Raw genomic sequence first — 26,796 nt, forward strand, 5'->3', positions numbered from 1 at the left:
ACAACTGAACATGCATACCCAAATTATGTACATGAACCACTGGAATTCATTATAAAACACACTAACAAAAAAAATGAGTAAAGTAAAATGCAGATATTTTCTTCCTTGCATATCCCATTCTGAAAGCCACTTATAGATGAGAAAACTGAGATTCTAAGAGGTGTAAGTTTTCAGAAAGCCAGATTCAGTGGCCAAGTCATAATTCCTTATCTAGTGCTCTTTCTACTAGACAGACATGGGTAGCCAAGAGTATTTCTTTTGACTTTGGTCACTCCAGAACTTCAGACACCAGACAAAGGGCCCCTTATCTGGAAACCAGAATATGTTGATCCCCAAAAGCAACTGAGCAGGAGAGGAGGTGTGACAACCCTAGGCTTGCTGATGAAGCACTGTACATCGTCTAAAGGTATAGGTGACAGAGCCCAGCAGGACAGAATCTGTCCTACGACATTGCAACTTGGGAAGAGGCCTTACCTCAGTTTCCTCTTCTGTAAAATGGGGGCAACACAGTCTACCTTGAAGAGTTGAGTGATTAAATGAGAAGGCATGAGTAAATGCGGTCACACAGTGACAACTCGGTAACTGAGAATCATGGTAGAAAGGGAATGGCTTTCTCAGGTCTGAATCGTAGGTATGCCACTTAGCAGCTTTGTGGCCTATAGCATTTCATCCCCTTCACTTCAGTTTCCTCTTCTGTAAAGTGAAAATACTTCCTATACATCATAAAGATTGTAGTAAGGCTTGAGTAAGATAGTAGATGCACCTAACATGCAGATGCTCAAAGAAAGTGGTTCCCTCCCTCAGAAGTAGGACTTCTGTCAGAAATAATTATAGACAAGTGTTTAAGTTTGCAGCTACCTGAGGTGATGGATAGTATTTGAGACAAACAAGAGACTAAACAAAAACCTTAAAAGGAGAAGCTGAGGAACGAGATGTCCACAGGGGCTAACAATACCTTCAACATATTCCTGGGACCTAGAAAGCCACAAGAATAAGACAAAATAGACTTTAAGACAGTATTTGTTACCAGAGATAAAGAATGGCATTATATAATGATAAAATTATGGGTCCAAAAAAATCTTGATATCCACCAAGAAGACATAACAATTACAAACACATGCTTTTAACAAAATCCTCCAAAATACATGAAGCAAAAATTATAGAACTTAAATGAGAAATAAATGATTTAATAATAGTTGGAGACTTCAATACTTCATTTGGGATAATGGATAGAATAATTAGATGATAAGAAAAGAAACAGAAGACTTAAAACACTATAAACCAACTAGACCTAACAGGTACCTATAGAACATACAAAAAGAGAATACACATTCTTCTCAAGTGCACATGGAACATTATCCTGGACAGACCATACGTTCAGCCACAAAACAAGTCTCAATAAATTGTCAAACACTGAAATTATACAAAGTATGTTCTCAGACCACAATGGAATAAAATTATAAATCAATAATATATTTGAAAAATTCATAAGTATGTGGAAATTAACATACTTCTAAATAACCAATGGGTCAAAGAAGAAATCACAAGGAAAATTAGAAAGTATTTTGAAACAAATGAAAACAAAAAAACAGCATACCTACTATGGACAGAACTGATTTATATGCTGAAACCCTAACCCAAAATGGGATGTTATCTGAGGATGTGCCCTTTGGAGGTAATTAGATTTAGAATAGGTCATGAGGTAAGGCTCTCATGATGGGATTAATGTCCTTGTAAGAGAGGTACCAGAGAGCTTGCTCCTGCTTTCCTTGCCATATGAAGACACAGCAAGAAGATGCCAGTCTACCAGCCAAGAGAGCTCTCACTAGAAACCAACCATGCTGGGACCTTGCTCTTGCACTTTTAGCACCTAGAATTGTGAGAAAATTAATTTATGCTGTTTAAGCCACCCAGTCTATGGTATTTTGTTATGGCAGCCCAAGCTAAGACAATAGTAAAACTTACAGGGTATAGCAAAAGCAATGCTGTGAGAGCCTACACTAAAAAAGATCTCAAATCAATAACCTAAACTTCCACTTTAAAAAACTAGGGAGGGAAAAAAAAGGAAGCAAAGCAGGTCCAAAGCAAGCAGAAGGAAGGAAATAAGAAAGAGTTTGGATAAATGACATAGAGAATAGACAAACAAAGAAAAATAAATGAAACCAAAAGTTGGTTCTTTGAAATGATCAACTGACAAACTTACAGCTAGACTGACAAAGAAAAAAAGACTCAAAATCACTCAAATTAGGAAAGAAAGTGAAATGTTACTACCGACCTTACAGAAAAAAAAAAGGGTAAGAGAATACTATGAACAAATATATACCAACAAATGAGAATAACTTAGATGAAACTGATAAATTCCTAGAAAGATACACATTATTGAAACTGACTCAAGAAGAAACAGAAGATCTAAATAGGCCTATAAGAAGTAAAGGTATTGAATTAATTCTCAAAAAAACTCCCGTAAAGAAAAACCCAAGACCAGATGGCTTTACTGATACATTACTTCCTGAGAGCTGCTGTAATAAATTACCACAAACGTGGTGGCTTAAAACAGAAGTGTATTCTCTTACAGTTCTGGAGGCTAGAAATTTGAAATCAGGTTGTTGGCTAGGCCATGCTTCCTTATGAAGAATCTAGGGAAGATTCCTTCCTTCTTTCTTCTTAGCTTCTGGTGGCTCTTGGCATTGCTTAGCTTGTAGTGACATCACTCTATCTCTGCCTCCATCTCTTCAAATGGCCTTCTTTTTCTGCATATGTCTTTCTGTCCTCTTCTCTTGTTATAAGGACACAAATCATTGAATTTAGGGCCCAGCTTAATCAAGTATGATCTCACTATTTCAATTAAGATAATACTCCGCTTCTGGGTACATATGCAAAGACCTTATGTCAAATAACAGTTTCAGGGTGGACACGAATTCTGGGAAACACTGCTCAACTTACTACAACTGATGAATTCTAGCAAACATAAAGGAGAATTAACACCAATTCTTTTCAAACTCTTCCAAAAAACAGAGGAGAAAGGAACATTTCTCAACTCATTCTATGCAGCCAGTATCACCTTGATATCAAAACCAGACAAAGGACATTACAAGAAAATTACCAATATCTATTATGAACATAGATGGAAAATCCTCAACAAAATATAGCAAATAAAATCCAGCAGCATATAAAAAAAGAATCAGAAACCATGACCAAGTGGAATTCATTCAGGAATGCAAGATTGGTTCAACATATGATAATCAATGTAATCCTCCATATTTACAAAGTTGGAAAACTCACAATTCCCAGTTTGAAAATTTAAAACACAAAGCTACAGTAATCAAGACAGTATGTCATAAGGATACACATACAAATCAATGGAATAGAATTGAGAGTCAAGAAGTACATCCATACATCTATGGTTAATCGGGTTTTGTTTGTTTGTTTTAACATCTTGGTCAATTGATTTTTTTATTGTGGTCCCAAGACAATTCAATGGGGAAAAGAAGTCTTAACAAATGGTGCTGTAACAACTAGACGAAACAAAAAGAAACAAAAGAATATGGATGCTTTCCTAAACTGTGTATAAACATTAATTCAAAATGAATCAAAGATCTAAATATAAAAGCTGCAACTATAAAACTCCAAAAGACAGGTGTGAATTTTTGTGATCATGGATTAGGCCAGTTTCCTTGACATGGCAGCTAAATAAAATAAAAAGAAGATAAAATGGACTTCATTAAAAAGTTCACGCTTCAAAGAACACTTTAAAGTGATGACAACTCATAAAATAGGAAAAAATATTTGCAAATCATGTATCTAATAAGGGCCTATATTCAGAATAAAGAATTCTTACAACTCAACAAAAGACAATTTTAAAAATGGGCAAACTATTTTAAAAGACATTTCTCCAGAGAATAAATGGACACTCTCACATGAAAAGATGCTTAGAATCACCGGTGATTAGGAAACGCAGTCAAAACTGTGAGATACCACTTGCCACACATTAAAATGACTATTATTCAAAAAAAAAAAAACAAAAAGAAAAATAACAAGTATTGGCAAGGATATAAATTGGAACTCTTGTACATTGCTAGTGGGAATGTAAAGTGGTGCCGCTACTGTGAAAAATAGCTCAGCAGTTCTCAAAAAGTTACACATAGAATTAGCATATGATTCAGCAATTCCATTTCTACATATATACTGTAAATATATATACTCCAAATAATTGAAAGCAGGAACTCCAAACAGACTTGTACAAGAATGTTCTTAGCAGCATTATTCACAATAGCCAAAAGGTAGAAACGAACCAAATGCTCATCAACAGATCAGTGAACAAAATGTGATGTATACACACAATATTATTTACCCTTAAAAAATGATATTCTGATACATGCTAAACCTGGAAAACAGTATGCCAAACAACAGAAGCCAGACACAAAACCATATTTTATAATTCCAATTACATGAAGTAAAGGCAAATTCATAGAAACAGAAAGTAGAATGGTGGTTACCAAAGGCTAAGAGGTGGGGGAAATGGGAAGTTATTATTTAATGGCTACAGAGTTGCTGTCTGGGATGATGAAAAAGTTCTGGAAATAGATAATGATGACAGCTGAACACTGTAAATATATTTAATGTCACTGAATCATACACTTAATGGCTAAAATGATAGATTTTATGTTATGTATATTTTACCACAATAAAAAAGATACAAAAAGATAATTGTAGTTGCTGATTCATTAGAAAAAAAGACAGGCAATAAACAAACAGCATCCTCATACATTACCTAAGTAATGTAAAATGGTACAGCCACTTTAGAAAACAATTTGGCAATTCTTCGGAAAGAAAAAAATAGGGAAAACTGGATAGCCACACTCAAAAGAAAGAACTTGGACTCTCACCTGACACCATATACAAAAATTAACTAAAAATGGATTAGAGGCCTAAAGGTTAAGACCAAGAACTATAACACTCCTAGAAGAAAACAAGGGGAAACCCTCATAAGATTGGACTTGGCGATGATTTCTTGGATGTGACACCAAAAACACAGACAAAAAGGCAAAGACAAATGGGATATCAAACCTAAAACCTTTTGTGCAAAGGACACAATCAACAGAGTGAATGGCAACCTACAAAATAGGAGAAAATATTTTCAAAGCATGTATCTGATAAAAAGGTTGATATCCAAAATATTTTAAAGTCAAATAACCTTATTAAATGAGCAACAAAGTCAAATAACCTGATTAAAATGAGCAAAGAACTTGAATAGACATTTATCCAAAAATGATATTCAAATGGCCAACCAACATATGAAAAAATGCACAACATAACTTCACAGAGAAATGCAAATCAAAATCACATAATATGTCACCTCATGCTCATTTGGATAACACCCATTTTAAAAAACCCTTAAGCAGTAAATACCAAGTGTTGGCAAGAATGCAGAGAAATCAGAGTCCTTGTACACTGTCAGTAGGATTGTAAAATAGTGTAAACGCTATGGAAAACAGTATGGAGCGTCCTCAAAAAAATTAAAAATAAAACTACCATATAGTTCAGCAATCCCACTTCTGGGGATATATCCAAAAGAACTGAAAGCAGAGTCACAAAGAGATTATTTGCCTGCCCATATTCCTAGCAGAACTATTCATAATGCCAAGAGGTGGAAATGACCTGAATGTCCATCGATGAATAAACAAAATGTAGTATATACACATAATAGAATAAATTATTCAGCCTTAAAAAAGGAAGAAAATCCTGTCACGTGTTACAACATGGATGAATCTTGAAGACATTATGGTAAGTCAAACAAGCCAGTCAAAAAAGACAAGTACCGTATGATTCCACTTATGAGGTATCTAAAATAGTCAGATTTATAGAAACAAAAAGTGGCATGACAGTCAACAGAGGTGCCAGGAGGAGAAAAGGAGAAATCGTTGCATGATGGGTATAGAGCTTCAGTTTTACAAAAAAAGTTCTGGAGATGTTTCATAACAATGTGAATACACTTTACTGAACTGGACACTTAAAAATGATTAAGATGGTACATTTTATGTTTCTTACCACAATCTTCAAAAAAGGTAAACAGACTACCATATGCCCCAACAATTAATACTCCTAGATACATTAGCAAGAGAAATGAAAACGTATGTCCACACAGAAACATGTGCATAAAAGTCCAGAGTGGCATTATTATAATATTAAGCCAAAAAGTGGGGGAAAAAAATCCATCAACAGATGAATGAATAAACAAAATCTTATATATCTATATAATGAAATATTACTTAGCTGTAAAAAGAAATCCATATTGACACATTCCATGATGGGTGATCCTTTAAAACAATACACTAAGAGAAAGAAGCAGCCACAAAAGGCCTCATATTATGTGATTCCATTTTTGTGAAATGTCCACAACAGGCAAATACATAAAGAAAGAAAACAGGTAAGTGGTTCTCTAGGCCTGAGAGGGTAGGGGAATGGGGATGGCTACAGGGCTTCTTTTGGGATAATGAAAACGTTCTGGGATTAGGCGATGATGACAGGTGCACAACCTTGTGAATATAATAAAAAGCCACTGAATTGTATACAGTTGACCCTTGAACAGCATGGATCCATTTAGACACAGAATTTTTTTGTAGTAAATACTATGGTACTACACGAGCACAAGTTGGTTGAATTCACAAATGCAGAACTGTGGGTACAGAGTGCTAATCGTAAAGTTATAGGCAGATTTCAACTGTGTGTGGAAGGTCAGCATCCCTAACTGCTGTGTTGTTTGAGGGTAAACTGTACTTTCAAATGATGAATTTTAGGATATGTGAATTATACTTTTTTTTTTGTTTTTAAGGAAACAAACAAAAAAGATACACTGATTTGGGGATACTGCTTGGGGTTCAGGGACCTCAATCTATTTTCCTCCTTAGCCATGAAAGGGGGTACAAACTATTTTTCTCTTTTCCTAAAAAGACTATCCCAATTGAAGTCCAGTAGCTAAGTACAGCATCCCCTATGTTTCTGCGGTGGGTCAGTTCACCCCTCCACAGCTCCTCTATCTGAAGGAAGCTAGACCTGGCCAGTCCAGACACTGACAAGCACATACATCCACAGTAGCCAAAGAACTGAGTTCAAGCGGTCCCTACCTCAGGTTCCCTGGGAACCAGGACTACACACACAGGGATCATTTTGTTGGCCTCACACAGTGGCTATAATTTCTCTTCCTGGGAATTATCCATAAAACAAGTTAAGGACTGGTGTCACAGCTTCCTGGAATGAGCAGGAAATCCAGAGAGACTATCCATCTTCCATCCTCCTACGGAAGCAAGACTCAAGACAACCTAAATATCCATTAATAGAAGACTTGTTACTTGTAGTATTCATTTGCATGGACTTCTACAATGCCATTAAAAAGAATGAGCCTGGGGTGCTAGTAATTTCCATTTCTTGATCTGGGTGCTAGTTATATGGATGTGCTCAGTTTGTGAAAATTAGTTGTACATCTGACATACACATATCACACGTCAATGAAGTATTTTTAAGAAGCATACAACAGACTTACTTGTACTGACAGGAAATATCCTTTAAAATATCAAATTAAAAAAAAAAGGTGTAGAGGAATGTGTATGACATGCCACCATTTGTGTTTAAACCATAGATAAATAGATATAGATGTAAATGCCCATATATAAATAGATGCTTTGGAAGAATACACAGGCAACTAAAAAGGCAATGGTTATGGGAATGAGGATAAAAGTCTACAGTTGAGAGAGATTTTTCACTGTATATATTCTTTAACACTATTTTAATCTGTTACCATGCACATTTATTCATTTTACAATGACAAAGACTAATAACCCAAGTAGCCAAAAAGATCTCCCCTTCTTCCCTGAGTGCCAGCCTCCTACCTTGGGAAATTTGCTGCAATCTGGGCTGTGAATCAGCACCCAGATACCTGGGATAAAGGAAGGTAGTGTGGTTACCAGAAAGGCAATTAGTGGTGGTCGCTGTAGCAGAAAGTGAAAGGGTATTTTAAAAAGCATTATTACTTGAACTAAGGAGTTTGTTTCCCATATACATCCTTTTTAGCTGTGTGATCTCAGACAAGTTATTTAACCCCTCTAAGCCTCAGTTACCCCATGTGAACAATGAGGATACCACTAACAGGGCTCTTAAGATTAATAAAAGGATTAACAACAATATGTATGTTTGTAAAGTATCCAGCATAGTACTTGAAGCCTAGTTGGCACTCAAGCATTAGTTTTGTTATCCTTTCCCCAGAAATAACTAAAACTAAAGAATTATAAAAAAAAAAAAAAACCTAATCCTCATAGAGATAGAAATGCAAAGAAAAAAGAACAGACTTCAGATGTTGGGGCAAAAGGGTCAAGGGCCTGGGGTGTAGCAGTGCCTGAGCTTTGGAGCTGACAATAGATACAAACTAGGAGAGTAACTGGGACACCATCTTCTTGATCTTCTTCCCATCTTAATCCTCCCTGTCCCTCTCCTCATCAGATACAATAATTTGGCAGGTTCTCCCCCTTCAGTTTTACCTGAATCCCAATATAGTAAAGTCAGCATTCTGCTGACCTAACAGGAAAACATGACGTGTGCCTCACAGGTATCTCTAAAAGCTAGAAAGGTAGAGGAAACACTCTTCTGGAGGGTTAAAAGCCCTGCAGATCAAGGCAATTGAACAGGAGAGTAGCTAAAACGTACAAGCAACAGGGTCAAGTCTTCCTTTGATGAAGGCTACCTGATGTTCCCCCTTCATCACACAAATACCAACTGAACTTATAAAAACTTTTTCATAGCAATGTGAAGTTTGGGGAGATATTTTTGTGTAACAATGAAGATTAAGACCAAAAAACAAATCAAAAAACCCTAAACCAAGGAAAAAAAAAAAGATTAAGGAATTAAGACCAGTTCTCTGGCAGAGCTTGAAAACGTGATTCCCAGGGACAGTTTGAAACAGAAGAATCAAGAACTAGGGACTTCAAAACTGTTATCGGCTCCAAGTAAGGGAAGTTTTTCACCTCACCACTGGATACTACCTTAATAAAATAAATTATAGGTACCCGTTATGATCTGAACTGTTCTTACCCAAACCTAGGCACCAAAGAAATATGGATAAATTTGAAACATCCCTTACTATCTCAAGTTCAGGAACCAAATACATTTGGATAAAACATTTTGCTGTCTGAACTTGCTATAACCAAAATCTTGCCATCCAAATTCAAGAACACACTAGATTCAGATAGCAAGGAATCCTTTTATGAAATGTTTGGTGTAAAACTGAGAAATCTTTAACCTACTAAAGCTTTCATGCTGCCACCGTCTAGGTGTGAATACCACTGAGCAAAGAGGCACACCGGTGAGCTTTGAAACTTTCTAGGTCAGTGGCCTCCTAAGGAATTAACAAGGTGTGGAGGGTTTGTGTTTTGTGTATGTGTGTGTTTGTATTTTGAAAGAAAATACTCATAGAACATCTACAACCCAAGGAAAGGGAAGTGGTACAGAATGAATCTGTGACCCTATAAATCTATCCTCAAAGTCAGGAGCTGAGCCAACCTCACTTAGGGTCAGCCTAAGGGAAGCAATAGGGAGAGCTCAACCAGGTCCGCTGAACAAACTGGCATCTCTGAAAAGAGACAAGACATAACTAAAGCACAAGTTCATTAGCCACAGAAATCCGAGCATCATTAACAAGTATTGTGAAGCTAGAGTCACTGCTACCAGAATAATTATTTTCTAAAAGAGGAATCTGAGATGACACTGAACAGATCAAAGAGCATCTCCTCAGCCTCTATAGGTCACTTAGATAACCTGACAATAGGTATTTAGGATCTTTAGCGTGACCACTCACACTTACGTGGTTCAAAGTATTCTACACTCAAGCTGCTAATTAGATCACGTCATTTAAGAAAAAGAATTCTGATTTTTATTTATCTCCAAATTACCAACTTCTCTGAATAAACTACTTACTGGCATGAAAAGGTTTTAAATTCTGATCCCAGGTTTCCTCAAATGTTAAATGACAAAATCTTTCCCATCTTCAAAGAACACTAGGTATCAACTAATTGTGAGATACTTTGAAAATACCAAAGGAAATCAAAACTTTGCTACCCTAAGGAAATGCTGTTAATTTTCAAAACAAGCAAAGAAGCAAACAAACAAACCCATTATTCCAATGAAAATGTATGTGTTATTATAGAGCTATCTTTGAAATTATCGTATTTATTTTAAAAAAGACCCCCAAAAATGAAATTATCATAATTATCAAGACCTCACTGACTAATCAATTCTACAGTATGACAATATACTTTGAAAAAAATCTCATCTTTTGATTCAACATCCCATTAACATTCATTCACCCACTAGATTTTAACTGAATACCTTTATATGTGCCAGTTATGTCCCAGGAGCTATAACAAAATGAAAAATCTCATCACTGTCCTCAAAGATGCTTTAGGTACAAATACATAAGGCAAGTTGTGTTATAATGATTAAACAGTAGAATGAGTTCAGAAAAAAGAAAGCACTTTCCGCAGGAAGCAATGTCTAAGCCATACGCTTGAAGACTGGATTAGGTTCCACCAAGGGGTCAGAAAATTAAACCTTCCAGACATAGGAAATAGTCTGAATAAAGAAAGATAAGCACCTTTTCTCCACTTAAATAGATACAGAAAATTAAGAACACCATTAAGTCTAACCATATTTGAGAAAAAGCATTATTTTGCTATTTCTCTGGGAAGATATTTTTCCCCATCTGCACAACTGTTAAAGAACTATACAAATGCATTTCCCCAAATTTCTCAAATAACTAAATCCATACAATATTGTACAAGCGATGCCTTGAAGAGCCAGATCTGTCTTCCATAAAAATTAACAAAAAATAAAAATAAAATTATCACGGTGATATATATGTTATGCTTACATTTAAAGAGAATTCTATAAACAGCATGGTGTACAAAAGAGAAAATTGGCTTTAGGATGAGACAGATCTGGGTTTTCAAAGTCAGCTCTCTTACTAGCAGTGTGAGCCTCAAAAAGTTCCTTCTCTGAAAGTCGGTTTCCTTATCTGCAAAAAGGGATATATCTACCCTATACACAACCCTGTGACATAGGAAGAGAATACGTATAAAGCATGCTGCATAAAGAAGGTACTTAATCAATGCCTCCTTTAGTTACTTTAATGGGAAAATAGTACTCACTCATAACCTATTTCACAAGCTAGCATTTTACAGCAAAGATCACTTGATCCATATCATACTAGATCAAAATTAGAAAACAGCTGACTCAGAGCTTCATGTACACCTTTATGCCACGCTGCTTTCAAACTAAGGCATTAGCCTGAAGGTACAGAAACTTCTTCTAAACCACTGATGAGCATGGTACAAAAGCCATTGACTGTGACATACTGTAGCTTTTGGTTTGATTTCTCTTCCCTTGAATGGCTAAAACGTGTAAGCTAACACAAACCTGTCACAGTCCGCTGGCCATCACTTAGGTTATTCCACCACTTGTTAATCTAAAACAGAAAGAAAACTGCACATGAGTATACTTTCAGGCTAGGTAAATGAGAAACCACAAAGAAAAGTTTTGTGCATAAATGAGTCTTCATTTGTAAAAATCTACTGAACAACAGACGCAACAAATAGGTGGCAGAATGGAAAGCGCACATGTTTTACAGCCAGACAGCCCGCATTCTCTACCCAGAGCCACTGATCAGCTCTGTGACCTCAGACCAATTACTTCTAAACTTCAGTTTCCTGTTATGTAAAATGGAGATAGTAACAGACACCTAGCAGTACCACTGTGGAATAACAATAATGTAATGCTCCTAGCACACTATCAGATATAGATAGGTATCAAGGAAGTGATTCTTTACCGAGGCCCAATCTAGTTTTAAAATTCCAACTGAGAATATTCTCCACTAAAATTGCTTTTTTTTTTTTGAAGGTGTAGTAACAGTACTGAGGTTTACAAAAAGAGAAAAGTTCAATATTTCAGGGACACACACTGAAATTTTTATAGATGAAATATGCCTAGAATTTGCTTTATAGTAATCAGTGGTGGGGAGGGAAAGGAAAGAAAGGGGACTAGATGAAATAAAGTTGGCTATGTATCAATATCATTGATTTTGGACTACAGGGGTTCACTATACTATTCTCTTTACTCTTTTTACTTTAGAAATTTTCTATGACTAAAGTTCTTTTAATTAAAAAAGCTATGTTTTAACTATGAAACTGAACCAGACTTTGTATACTAATACAGAAAGAAATCTAAGATTTAAAAAAAAAGTTACAGATCAATATGTATATTGATCCATATACAATAAATGATTTCATTCTTGTAATTCAGTTGACCCTTGAACAGGGGTTTGAACTGTACCAGTCCACTTATACACAAATATTTTTCCAATAAATAGGTACCACAGTATACTGCACCATCTGCAGTTGGTGGAATCCACAGATGTGGAGGGACAGCTGTAAAGTTATATACATGTTTGCCACTGCATGGAGGGTCAGTGCCCAAACCCCTGCGTTGTTCAAGGATCAACTGTAAACTGTGTATGAACTCTCAGACCTTACTCACTTCACGTGTAGTAGTGTGGCAAGGGTTCCCAGAACTTTCACTTCCCATGTTATATTTGTGTTATTTCAGTTTTCTTTAAATTAACATGGATTTTATATTTTATAACCTATCATTTAACTGTTTTAAACAATCCATTATTGGATGAAGGTTATGTATACTGCTTGGTGTCATTTTCACCATTCCAAGGAACAATTTGGGTATCACAGTGCAGATATGCTGGAAACCTGCAGCTTTCTAAGGGATTCAGGCTTATGGAATAAGTCAGTATTACTATCTTCCCAAACAGATTGTACTGGATAAAAATTACCGCTAATTATTGCAGTTTTTACCTGCAAATATCGCAGCCATTGTTCTTCTGACATAAAGCCTCTCTAGAACAGGTAGAGCTCATTTTCTTGTGTCTATGGGGAAACAAGGAGGAATGAATCCTTCTCCCTACTTAGAGGAACCTTCAACCAACATTAGGAAAAAGAAAACCCAAAGCTGCCCTCTCAAGCTCTCACTGGCTAGAATTAAGTTCCTAGGAAGGAGAAAACTAAAGAGGATATCAACTCTCCAAATGGGAGAGGGAGTGTCATAAAGAAAAAAAAACGGAGGTGCTTGAAAAACAAATGGACCTGGATCCCAAATTAGCCTATGGCCTCAGTGCTAAGTATTGCCAAATGAAATAAAATATGTTTTATCTAAAAGGCAATACTGTTTGCAGATACTAACTACTATATTTAAAATAGATATACAAGTTTCTTCTGTATAGTGTAGGGAACTATATTCAATATCTTGTAGTAACCTATAGTGAAAAAGAATATGAAAACAAATATATGTATGTATGTGTAAGAGTGACACATTATGCTGTACACCAGAAATTGACAGGACACTGTAAACTAACTACATTTAAATAAAAATAAATTAAAATAAAAGGCAGTATTGTAAGAAAATCAGAAGGCCATATGAAGTAATAAAAAGTGCGAAGGGTACACTCAAGTGATAGAGGTCCTGGGTTCAATCCCTAGTACCTTCTCTAAAAATAGATAAACCTAATTACCTCCCCCTGCCCTGCCAAAATAAAAATAAATACAATAATAAATATTTTTCAAAAAAGTAATGAAAAGCTTTATATTTGTACTCTTTCTTGCATCTGCATCCCCTGAGCACAGTTAAAACACTCAACAGAGAGTATTTACCAAAGGTATGTAAACATGTCACTGAGAAGCTTTTTAAAATCCACACAGTATCTCTACCCCTTGGGCTTAAGTATCTTGAAACACTCCCTGTGATTCTAATATGTACTCTAAACTAATCCATCCAGATGATGCAAGTAAAATACTGGCCCTAACTAGGGCTGGAAGAGGCTCTAACACATTAATTTTGACAACTATCTGTAGTGATTCTTGACACATGTGGGTAAAAGGACAAACTTCTTTGAACACTGTAGAGAACAGCACTGCCAGACAATATAAAACATTAATACACTGCAATGAAATAATTCTAAAGAAGTATACTAAGTGCAATGACTTCACATCTTCTGGTAATGATGCCATTAACTGAAAACACTTCATAAATAACCAGACTTCAAAAACTAATCAACTAGAGCAAAAAAAAAGCCATGTTTATCTTTACCTCCTTTCTGAAGTCTCCTTCCTTTTGTGGTCTTATGCTATCCAACCAATCAGCTTTTATACCATCAAAATAACTCTGGACCCTGGATTTCAGTGATTCATACTGCCAAATAGCAGCTGATCCAAATGCACATCCTGTAAACTACATAAAACAAACATATTACAAAATAAATTTAAAAGAGAAATAGATCTATACATAGTTCCAAGGACAATATTTCATTTTCACTGCTTTTTACAAACCAACAGCAGGAACATCTAGCACAGTGAAATCTATTAAATGAAAAGAACATTTAATTGTTTCCCATTTTATTAACTTCACAGTACCCTGGGGCCTGTTAACAGAACTTTTCCAATAAAATTCAAAATACCAACTTAGTATCACTTGCAATGTTATACCAAATAAGAGGCCCATGAGTTTTTTCTCCAGGGCTTACATAACTGAACCATCTCTAATAGCAATTATAAATTCATGTTATCTTATAATCATGACCCCAGATCCTTTTGATTCTCCTTCCACTGACTTGACTTTAAGGGAACCCGAATAGAATAAACAGTATGTTAACACTGCACCTGCAGCAAGGTAGGTAACTTCTAGTGATGTGAGCTCTTACCCCAACAGTAAAAAACAAAGGCTTTATAAGAGTCCTTATAGGATAGGGAGAAGGATAAAAAACTGTTTCTTCTACAGGAGGAATCAAAGCACTTCTCTTGTACGATTCACTACTTGTTCCTGTATCTGATCTTCGAGGTTCAACTTTCCTGGGTGCTTTTCTGAATCCACATTTTTGCTGAATAAAAAAGTTAAACCTACAGGGGAAAATAAGAGATTAGAACAGAGCTGCATCTTGCAAACACCAGCCTCTATGAGACTTCCCACTTGAGCTACATCATCACCATTTCAGTTTAGTCTCATTCTGTAGCCCTGAGGAAGCCAAAACTCCTACTCTCAGATAGGATTCAGTCAAAACAAAGAAGTGTGCCCTTCTGGAAAAGGAGAGACACAAACCACAGCAACTTTAGAGGGAACTTGTTTGGGCCGTGACTATGTATCAATCAACAAAATAATTTGTAGCCATCCTCAACACAGTTTGCAATCCTGTAAAAAGCTGAAGAACCACAAATTGTGGTTTGAATTAGCACAGAATGGCTTTGTTATCTTGTTTGAAGTTTGGTCAAATTTCAGAACAAACATTTAAATCAAATAATGATTTCCTTTTATAAGTTCTGACCATTGCAAATTGATGGATTTTCCCCCATCTTGCCCCTTATTTCCAGTTTGGGGGACACCCACCAAATGTTCTATAAAGGGTCCTTATAGCTTGACCTCCTCGAAACATGACACTACCAATCACACCTGTCAGCACCTGTACAGTAAGACTGTATTCTCTGCTTTTCAAATTCACTTTCCTGATGGCTTCCCTGTCTCTCCTGTCCTGATATCCTGATAGATAAGCTTAAAGACTCCAGTAGTTCCCATTCTCCATTCAAACTGAACCCATATAAATTTGTAAAGCATTTTTTTTCTTTTGCAAAATAGTAACTTCCCCCAGATGACCATGTAGAGGGCCCTGCCTGTTTGTTCTCACTGTACTCTATACTATCCTTCTAGACTCATAAAGTTCCTCGAAAGCAGAAATCAGACAGGTGTTCTCATCTTTGTAATCCAGCCCCTGAAACACTTTGTTTAAATAAAAGAAAAAATTCATTTCTGTGGCCTGAATGACTTCAAAGCAAGTAAATGATTCAAATATACGTCTTTAGTCCCAGCCTTAATTTTCTTCTGTTTTCAACTATACATTGAATACTTCCTCTTGGATATGCTCCCCATTACTTTAAAACCAATGTATTCAAAAGGGAACTCATCCTCCTCTACAAACAGCTCCATTTTCTGACTTCCTTATTCTTTCTGTGGGACCACAGTTCTCTTAATCACTAAGGTTAAAAATCTAGATGTCATCATGGAGTTCTCTCTCTCCTTAATTCTTACCATCTATAACAACCAACTCAGTCAAATATTTTTCATTCCTAGTCTAACCCCTTACCTCATGCCTAGATTACACCAAAAATGGACTTAAGTTCAAACATTTTGTTTTAACATGTTGCATGTTCTTTTTTCCCCATATCACTTTTCTGCAAACATTCAATACTTCAAGTGCCCTCTTAGAGGGCCAACAGTCTCTCCTTAATTCCAACACAATTCCTTAGCTCATCCCTTCTGGCCAGGAATACTCCACCACTGCCTGACAGATCTCATCATCCTTTCTAGCCCAGTCCCACCACTTTAAGCGACAGCTGCACAGGTGTACACATTTGTCAGAATTAATGGGCTGTACACTTAATACTTACACATTGTACACTTAATACTTATACATTTTACTATACGTAACTTATATTACAATAAAGTATCTTTAGCATTGGTATAACACCCAGGTGATATCTAGAAGGCATTTGAAAACAACTGAAATTCAGAAAAATGGTATAGCTATTAATACTGCTATTACTTGCCTAGAATGCTCTTTCAGTCAACACTCTGAGTCCATGTCAGGGTTCAACTTCTCAGACATCACACGGGGAGGACGGATGACCGTGATAAAGTAATTTTCCTTGAAACTTTGAATAATCCACAATTTATACCTCCAAATAAACGCTACCCTTTTCAATGAAATCTATTTTGGAAAGCAAAGCATTTATTCAAACTAAATAGCTCTGAACTCCCTTCAGAGCTTGTTACCAGTCTTTCGAATATCCGTTAGCAAATACTGTTGAAGAGCTAATCCCAAATCTATTTCTGTTGCCTGCTTTTCCTGCAGAGGCTAGGAAAGATAAACATTTTAACTTTTCTGGCCCCTCCTATGGCTTGGGGAAGCCACAGTACAGAGTTCTGACAAAATGAGACTTGAAAAAATTTTAGAAGCCTCTTGGAAAGTTTTTGCTTATCTGATAAAAGTGGAGGTATCACTAATGCCACACCCTTCCCACTTTCTTTTTGCCTTAAAAAAGGAAGTAATGCCGAGAGCTGGGGCAGTCATCTTGAATGTCAAGAGAAAGGCCAAGGTACTCAGATACTAACCTTGACATTTTTTGAACCACTAAGCAAAGACAGTAGCTACCTACTTCCAAGTATCTTATGCTAGATAAACACACTCTCTCATTTATTTAACCAACAATAAACTAATTTACAGCCAAAGGCATTCCTAACTGATAACACTTTTAAAGTGGCAGATGCTAATCCTTTGCAATTAGATCTGGTTTTTATCAAACATTCTGAATTTACAGCTAGGTCTAGTAAATAAAATAACAATTAATACCATTTGGAGCCCAAAACCAAAGATGTAACAATGTAATGGGAATATGTTTCCTTTAAATGTTTCCCTGTAAAGAGTTACAAGTTTTAACCCAGTGTTGGTTTCTGGCATTTTTTTTTTTCTCTTTTTAGGCCAAGAAATATGAAGGATGTGATTCCTTTATATTTCCAACAGCTTAACACTACAGGATATGTACTTAATAGATTCTAATGAAAGACTGTTTCTTCTATACCTCATCAACTCATTTAAAATTCCGAAGCTCAATGCTTGAAAAAGGAATACAAATAAACCAGGCTGGGAATATATATTTGAAGCAGAATAATACTTACACTGAGAATCTCAACAGAAGTGCAGGGCTGAGGACACCAAGAACATGTTATACACATTGGCCCCAGAGTTAAGTTCAGATGCAGGATATGTATGTTAAGAGTATACATATATGTTAGGAATTGCAGTCGGACATATAGAACTTGTTGGATAGAATTCAGTACTGTGTCTTGGCTCACTGAACATCTATTCCGATTACCTGGGGTACATTCACATGCTGCAGGGACTAGAAAGCTAAAAACTATTTCCCGGGTATCCTTTCGGTTCTAGATGTGATCAGGGCTTGTTAATCAGATATACCAGCACAATACCTGAAGTCAGAACTGAGTTTAGTGAGAAGGTGGGACACGAGGCATCAATTTTGCTAGTGAAAATAACAGTGGAGGCAGTAGAGCACTCACTTGGGTCAGTAGATCCTGATCTGGCAGCAGCTTCCCCAGTTATCTCACATATACTATGTAACAAATGCCCCCAAACTTAGTTGCCCTAAAACCATAATTTATTATTTCTCATGATTCTGTAAGTTAGCTGCCCTCAGCTGGGCAGGAACTGGAGAGTCTATGATGGCCTTACAACCATATCCAGAGCCTCAGTACTGGTTGCCAGCTGGCCCTCTCTCCAGATAGTTTCTCAGTAATACCTAGTCTAGCAGGGGCTTCTACAGTGGCCACGGGAGTGTTCCAAGAGAAAAAAGGCTAAGGCTGCAAGGCCTCTTGACACCCAGACTCTGAAACCGTATACATTACTTCTGTACATGCTACTGGTCAAACCAAGTCACAAGGCCAACTCCATTTCAAGGAATAGGGAAACAGATTCCAGCTCTGTATGAGAGGAGCTGCAAATTATTGTGGCCATGTTTTTTTATCTACCACGTTAGCTGTGGCAAAGGGAGTTATGACTCCAAAAGCTTAGTCGGGAACAGCAATTCTCAATGCTGGCTCCTGAAGAGTAGCAGAATATGCCAGCCTGAAACATCCCTTTGGCATAGGGATTATTTTGAGCTGAAGGCAACTGAGAAGCAGTAGATGTAAGAAAATCTCTCTGCCCTGCTCCATCTGCCTAAAAGCAGGATATACACTTACAAAGGTGTACCTGCTCTCCCCTCTCTACCAGGAAGAACAGAAGTTAATCAGGAGACAACGCTAGACCCTTATGAGCCCAGAGAAAGTACCAGAGGAATCTACATAACAAACTACTAACTAGTGCTGATCTTCCATCAGTTCCCTCATACATGACCTTCCCACAATTTGCTGCTCTAGAAACTTAAAGTCCTTTTCCTTTGTCTTGTCATTTCTCTAAAACTTTGTTGTTCTTTCGTTAAACTGCTATATAAGCCCAAGTTCTCAAACATCCCTCTGGGTTACTCATCACCGGGTCTGCCCATGTGTGTTCATAAACTTGTTTGTTTTCCTCCTACTGATCTGTGTTTTGTTAGTCTAACTGACAAGGCCCCTCCAGCCAATGAACCTAAGCTTGGTAAATGGAAAACAACCTTTCCTTTCCTATACTACACATTAGAATTGCCTGGTGAGCTCTTAACAAACTATACCATGGCTCCACAATGAGCCAATTAAATTAGAATGTCCATGGGTAGGACTAAAGCATCGGTTTACAAGCTCCCCAGGTGACTCATGTGCAGGAGGGTTGAGACTTACCCCAGGTGTGGGCGGAACACATTGTCTATATACATTTCACCTGGAGATCTTGTTAAACTAAGCTTCTAATTCAGTAGGTCTGGGGTGGGTAAGTCTGAAAGTCCACATTTCTAAACGATTTCTAAAATTAAAGACTGACAAACTCTGGCCTGCAGACTGAATTTGGCCCTCCAGCTTAAGGATACTTCTTGCATTTTTAAAGAGTTGTTTAAAAGAGTATCTGACAGAGACCTATATGGCCCTATTCTCCATCTAGTCTTTTACAAAATAAGTTTGGCAAACCCTGTCCTAAAGTGCTGGTTCATGAACTACTTTGAATAGTAAGGAGCTAAAACCTATTCTCCCAATTTTCCAACAACACTTCTACTTAAATTACAATGGTTATCTACAGGTTAATCCTATCCAACTAGGATTCAAAAAATAGGATTTGTTAAAAAACAAAGAATTCCAACACAAAAGTTTCACTAGGACTGACAGTGAGCATTTCTGGCTCATTCCCAGCATCCACGTCCTCCTCCCTCTCCTAAGAGCACCCTGGAGTTTCCAGCCATTTGGTTTGGAGAGGCACATCAAGCGACTACTGACAGGCTTAACCCAACCTACACAATCCATCCCCTGGCAACTTTCAAGGGGTTCGAAGATGGACACGTGTCCCAAGTCAGGCCAATAGTTCAGTGAAATTCAATTTCAAGGTTTTATTTGTAATATTGGGAAAGAATTTCTTCTGCTGGATTTGAACCTAGAAGTATACAGAACCAAGAGATGCTGACAGCCATCTTACAACAATGAGGAGATTGCATACTGAGAGAATAAAGCCAACATTTAGGAAGCAGAACCAAGTAATGGAAAATGGAGTCCTGGTGACAAACTGGAACACAAGACCTGGCCTCACAAGAAGCTAGTCCCACCTCTCAACTTTTTAATAGCCTACGACAGTAAATTTCCATATTTGCTTAGGTCAGTTAAGAGCTGGGTTTTCTGTTGGTACAAGGATGCTTTTAGATGTAATAAGTACTTCATCACACATTATATGACAAAGTACATTCTCTGTCCGTGGGGAGATGTTAGGTAGTTTAGACAGAAATGAGCACAGAGCAGGGGGGGAGAGGAAGGGGAAAGGAACAACCCAGAAAATGGCAGTGTGTCTCCATTCAGGAAAAGATTCCAGAAATTTTTACTTTTTCTAAATGAGGGCCAGTAAAAGAAGCCAGTTAAAAATCAAAGCGCTGCAGATGCACATGGGAGGGGTACCTGGTATAGCCGACCCAATGAACCTGCCCAAAAGGGGATGGACATGCCAGAGTGCAGGGAACCTGAGTCGTCAATCAATCAACCATGAAACCAGGATATAAAAACAGGAAAAATAAAAGAAAGGTGACATTTTTCCTCTCTTGGATTGGCCCGCTCCCAATTCTCGGGAGTGTACTTTCACTATTTTTTTTACTTCATTAATAAAAATTTTGCTTATATCACGCTTTTTGTCTTTTGTCAAAAAATTTTTTTTTTCTGGTGACTAAGAACTGAGGTAATTCTTATTTCCCTTTTCCCGGTAACAGAACTTTCATGTTTCTTAAAATGCAAAACCAACCAGGGAAAGCAAGATAAATGTCTTTAATTGCAAATGTTTGAGATCATATTTAAAGGTTTAGGTTTTTAAGCTCTAACTGTTCAGATGGTTATGTAAGTTGGAAAAATAAATGACCTGAAATAAGTTTGGAAAACAAAGTGAAACAACACAATAAAATGAATGGGGGGTGGGATGGGAGAAGGTCACTAGAGATATATACTGACTCATGAAGACTGACTTTTTGCTCTCTGCTTTGATCCACCTGCCAATAACTAGTGATTTGTGAAAGCAGTCCAAAATGCTCAAAGTGGGAATATGTCATGAATGCTTGAGTTACCACTAACCACACAACTGTTATGGTTCTATTTAATAACATCCCATAACTATTAAATAGAAAAAGCCATATCTATATGTTTGTTGCCTTAATGGTGAGTGAGGTTAACAGTCTCGTGAATTGTTTTCAACAGTGTGAGGATAAAGAATGCCACTTAGATACATGTACGAGTCAGCATTAATGTCTATGTTACTAAAGATTTGTGAATAAATTAAGTACAAATGGCCTAGCGTACAAATGGAGACAAGATGTGTTTAAGTGTATACACAATAGATTCATCCCACTTTAAAGAAAATAGTTGTATTTAGGGAAGAGAGAATTCTATGTAAACTCTTGCATGCCAAAGTTATGTCCTTCAAACCCATCTCAAGTTAACAGATGGTGAATTAAACAGAGGAAATAATTGAATACACCTGATTTACTAATTTGTCAAGCATTTCACCTAAATATATATTAAGACTGACATCCCAATGTAAAAAATTTAAGCTCTATGAAAGCGCTACAATTATCTACTTTCTTCTCTTAGATAGTTCCATGCAACTGACAAATTGCATAGGTTTCTTTCAAGCCTAAACCATTTTTCAGAAGAGTTGCCACAAGTTTGATAATGGTAAGGTCTCTAAAGACCCTAAGTGAGATTTTCTTCCTCTATAAAGGGTCAGACAATAGTAGTGTAGCCTTTGTGAAGAACAACTTAAATCTTTGTCACATACTATTTCACTTTGCAACCCTTTAAAAACGTAGAAACCATTCTTGACTGGCTGGCTGCCTTGGGCCTACTATAGTTGGTGGAAATTTTGCAGAACATCACCACCTGTAGTTCTGGTTAAAAGGAAAAAAAGCAGGGAGGTAGGGTACAGCTTAGTGGTAGGGAGCATGCTCAGTATGCATGAGGTCCTGAGTTCAGTCCCCAGCACCTCCATTAACAAAATTTTTTTTTAACTTTTAAATGTTTAAAAAAAAAAAAAGCAAATTCCCAGCCACACTTCAGGCCTATTACACCAAAATCACAAAGACTGAGCCTAGGCCTCTGCTTTTTAACCATATCCCTGACTTCATTTCTCTGCATACTAGTTTTAGGACCACTAGAAATGACAGCAGACCTAATAAAGTTGTATATAAGGAAATTCATGCTTATTTCCAGAGACAGTACGTATACATTATTTTTCAGGCTTACCTACAATGATGTATTTTTAAATGCCACCACAAAAATATCCATTTCAAACTTCACATATAAATGACAAACTTTAAAAAATTTTGATGCCAATCTTCAACATCATATGTATTTCAGTTTTTTCAAATGATCTCCAATTTTTACCAAGGTTCCTCATTAATCAGGTTGTTTTCCTTTCCCTTCCTAACATAGCTTTAATATTTAACACGTGTTTTTTCCTTATACCCATATTCACTTTTCTTCCCCATGCAATTTCGACTGGGATTTGTAGTAAAGAATGGTAATCAGGACCACTAAAATCTACCACCACCACTACCCCACCTCTTCATTCTCCATCTCCTCGGGAGTTTAAGACAAGTGCCTGAGGCTGCAAGTTTCAATGGATTATGAAGTTAAGGTAAAATGTAAGCCAGTTTTTCACAAATCCCTGATCTACTCACTTCGGTGCATGTTTATAACTACAGGTTCTTCCACTCTTCCCCACCCTCTCCTTCTGACAGGATAGAAGGGCCTGGGAAATAACAGTCTACCAATACTCCAGGTGATTTTTAAATTAAGCAATGACACCGCCATACTGGAGCCTCAACTATTTTCCACTGTCTAGCGTGCGTGTTGATAAACACTTCATTTTCCTTGCTACCAACAATCACGTGGATTCCAGGCACTCATCAACCAAGTCAGAAACTGGGAAAGCTGAAACTCTCAATCAAAGAACAGGAAGAAAATTCAGAGCCAAACACACATTAGAATCTTTGTTTAGGGATTTCTCTCTTCTCTCAATTTAGAGTTGAATTATTCTAATGCAAAAGCAGCAAATACGGATAGACCATACTCTTCACAGTTTCTACTCGGGAAGAGTCGAGTAGTTTTCTTTCCAAGCCATCTGGAAAGCAAATACTCCACTGTCTCAACTCTTTAACAGAAAAGCCTCTCCTACAACTTTGCAGGAGGTAAAGCCCGCCTCCGACTCCGTCTTCGTTTATGAGGTTCTCTAAACGCTAAAGGAGGTGATTTGTTACAAAACAAAGGTTTTATAAAGACTGACAGAGAATAAAATCTCAGCCCTGCCATAGCTGGGCTGTTACTCGCTCGCGGGATTATGAGGCGTGGTGTGTAATTAGCTCTCAGATAAGTTCTCCTTTCCGGACGGTCCCTCCCAAAGGGAGAGGGGGCCAGCGCGGGCTCGCGGAGAGCTGGCCAGGGCTGGTCACTATGTACCCGGAGCAGGGTGGCGGGGCGAAAAGAGAGGACTGGACGGAGGCGAGGGGAAAGGGGGACGGAGGGAGAGAGATGGGATGGGTGTGGAGAGAAGGAGAGCTGGGGACAGCACGGGAGGCCCGCACAACTTCCGCCCCTGAGGATGCGCGGCCGGAGCCGAGGGCACGGAAAGCAAGAAGCCCGGAGCTGTGGTCATTACCTGCGCCCCAGCAGCCTCGGCGGGGCCAGAGCCGCAGTGAGCTCCTCGCAGCTGTGGCTGCCCGCCGGCTGAGCCCATGCCTGGCCACAGCCCCAGCCTCTCTGCGCCCAGCCTCGCCACGCCATCTTCCCAACCTCTGCCCAACCATGGCCCGACCTTACTAACCCCGGCCAAGAACCACTTCCGGGGCGAAGGAAGAACCATAGAGCACCGAAGAGCAGCCTAGAGCGCCCCCGCGAGGCCCAGTCCAGGTGCTACCAACCGGAGGCACAAGAACCAGCGGTTCTCCCCGGCCTGTCCAATCTGGACACGGGAGGGGCGTGGGCGAGCTCCCGACCTCCACCCGACGTGGACGAGACATAGACGAAAAAGAGAAGGGAAAACTAGTATTCATTGAGTGATGCCGTGTACCAGGCACTTTACCTAAATTACTGCATTTAATCCTCGCAAAATACAAAGTAGATATCACTGTTTTACGGTGGCTCAGAAGCTTAGAGAGAAATGAGTGGAGGAGCCAATGTTGCCACCCAAGTTTAAAGTACTGCTCTCTTTTCTACATCTCACTATTTCAAATTATGATACACTTAAGAGGATGTGCCTCATAGCTTTAAAAGAAAGTTCAAGCCTGACTTGAAAGTCTGGATTCTAGATAAAATTCAAACATCAAGATTCAGCCGTTGTTGCGTACTTGGCAGTCAGCTTTATTTCCTGCCACTCCACCCTCTGATCCCAACTCCAGTCATGCTGAATTATCCACAGTTTCTGAAAGGCACTACTTTGCCAGTTCCTACTTCTCCCCAGTTCTTATACCATCCTGACTGCCTGAAACACCTTTCCCTTCTCTCCCTACCTAACCAATTTGTCCTTCAAACCAACCTTATTGTCACCTCTTCCAGGAGGCTGTTGGAGAGGAAAAACTTTTCCTCCATTCCCTTAGGGTCGCTGGCTAGGTCTGAAATTTAAACCGACAAAGACGAAATAACAGGAGAAAAGCACCCAAATTTTATTGAAGTAATACATGTACATGGGAGTCTTCTCGAGAGAATGAAGTCCAAACAAGTGACAGAACAGGAAGTTTTATACGTTTTTGACAAAGAAAATAGAATTTGTGAAGAATTGACAAGACAGTGGGGCTTAGGCTAAGGGTAGTCCAAAGAGGGCAAGGTGGTCCTTATCTTCCTTAAGTAGGAAGATAAGGGTTAGGTTAACAAGATTGGTTTGCAAATTGCACCGGTGCCTCTTGTTGAATAATATTAATGATTAATTAATAATTATTAATAACAAGTAATAGTACTGAGGCTACAAAAAACAAAGAGCTTTATTTGGGTTCTTAAAAACTGCAATTTGGGAGACACAAATTTATATAAAACCAAAAAAGTGTTCAGGGAACAGAAAGATTCAGAGGCTTATAAAGGCAAAAGCCTTGGTTGTTCAGGAATTATGATTGACCCAAAGGCAAGAAAGAAAATATTTGTCCTTAAAGGGTAGGCACTCACCAGTTATTTTAGGATAAGGGTCCAATAAGTAGATGAGCTCTGCCATGAGTTATTTTGTGGTGAGAGTTGGATAATTATCTTGAGTTTCTGAAACACTGGGGCAGGTGTTCTGGAATGTGGTGTTAAGACAAAGCATCCAGAGCTGAAGGCAGTTAAGAAGCAATAAATGCAGAAAAAGATCAGATTCCATCCAGAGATGCACATATCACACTTCTTCAATGACCTCTCTGCTCCATTTTAAAGAGCTCTCTTAGCAATACTGAGTCCATTTTGATTTTCCTTTCACACTGATCTCTAGTCTCTGGGCTGGTAAAAGTCTGTCTCCATGAAAGGAAACATTTGTTTCCTGCCTTTAGAAAGAAAAGGGGGAGCTTTATCTTCATTTATTGTTGCCTTCAGCTCAAAACAACTTTTATGTCAAAGAGGCATATTTGGGGTGACATATTTTGGTTTCCTTTAAGGCCTTCCTCTTAGACCTTCACTCTGATTTAGATGACCTTCATCTGTGTTTTTATACTGCTTTATTTAAATCACTATAACAGCACTGTATTCATTCCATAAATACTTAATAAGCACCTGCAGTATGCCAGGCAATGTACTAGATCTGGGATGTATTTTAAAAGACACTATCTCTGACCTCACAGAGATCCTATTCTACTGGAGGAGGATGGCCCAAGTAAACTAAGGCAATTACAAAACACTGGGAGAAGCAGAAGGCTCTCTGGGGGTTTAGAGGAGGGAGAAATAATGCAGTCAAGGGATAAGGAATGGGAGGTAAGGGAAAAGGCTTCCCAGAGAAGCTGATGGAGGTTACCAGGAGAAGAGAAGGGCCAAAATGTTCTAGGTAGAGAGCATAGCATTTGTGATGTCTTCCAGGGCATGACTTCTTGGAGAAACTAAAATATATTAACTTTGGCTTTGTCATAGGTGTCTGTTCTGGGATTTGATTTTACCCTATTTGCAAGCTAATAAGTTTGAAAGCTGGCAGAAAATAGGAGACTCCTGGGTTAGAGACAAAAGTCTTCATTACCCACAGCACAAGAAGCATCACATGCATCACATTTGCAGGGCTCCCTTTGTTCTCCAAGTCCTCCAGAGGCGATGCCATGGGCTAGACGGATGCTGACCATGCAGTGGATCTGCATCTCAGCTGAATAACACCGAGCTTGGGGTATCCACCATTTTAACAGTGTTAGGAAAGAAACAAAAGGGCCAAAATGGAGTCAATTTTGCTAGGCTCACGTCAGCAAAACAAGACTTAATACCTACCCTAATTGCAGTTTCAGCCTCTCCCAGGAAATGTGACCTTTAACCAGTGAATCTGGAATT

The 26,796-nt window shown here is 38.0% G+C and overlaps 1 protein-coding gene across 1 annotated transcript in view; it reads right to left on the minus strand.

Moving 5' to 3' along the window:
* PARL (presenilin associated rhomboid like) overlaps window positions 1-24,139 on the minus strand; it is a 41,839-nt gene extending 17,700 nt beyond the window's left edge. Inside the window, exons 1-4 of the mRNA XM_006201057.3 lie at window positions 23,972-24,139; window positions 14,804-14,999; window positions 14,194-14,334; window positions 11,461-11,509 (exon numbers count right to left, since the gene is read on the minus strand). Of these exons, the coding sequence (XP_006201119.1) occupies window positions 11,461-11,509; window positions 14,194-14,334; window positions 14,804-14,999; window positions 23,972-24,096 (511 nt within the window). The 5' untranslated portion in view covers window positions 24,097-24,139. The remainder of the gene's footprint in view (window positions 1-11,460; window positions 11,510-14,193; window positions 14,335-14,803; window positions 15,000-23,971) is intronic.
* Window positions 24,140-26,796: the final 2,657 nt, after the last annotated feature.

The sequence above is a fragment of the Vicugna pacos genome, chromosome 1 (assembly GCF_048564905.1).
Source record: "Vicugna pacos chromosome 1, VicPac4, whole genome shotgun sequence".
NCBI lineage: Eukaryota > Metazoa > Chordata > Mammalia > Artiodactyla > Camelidae > Vicugna > Vicugna pacos.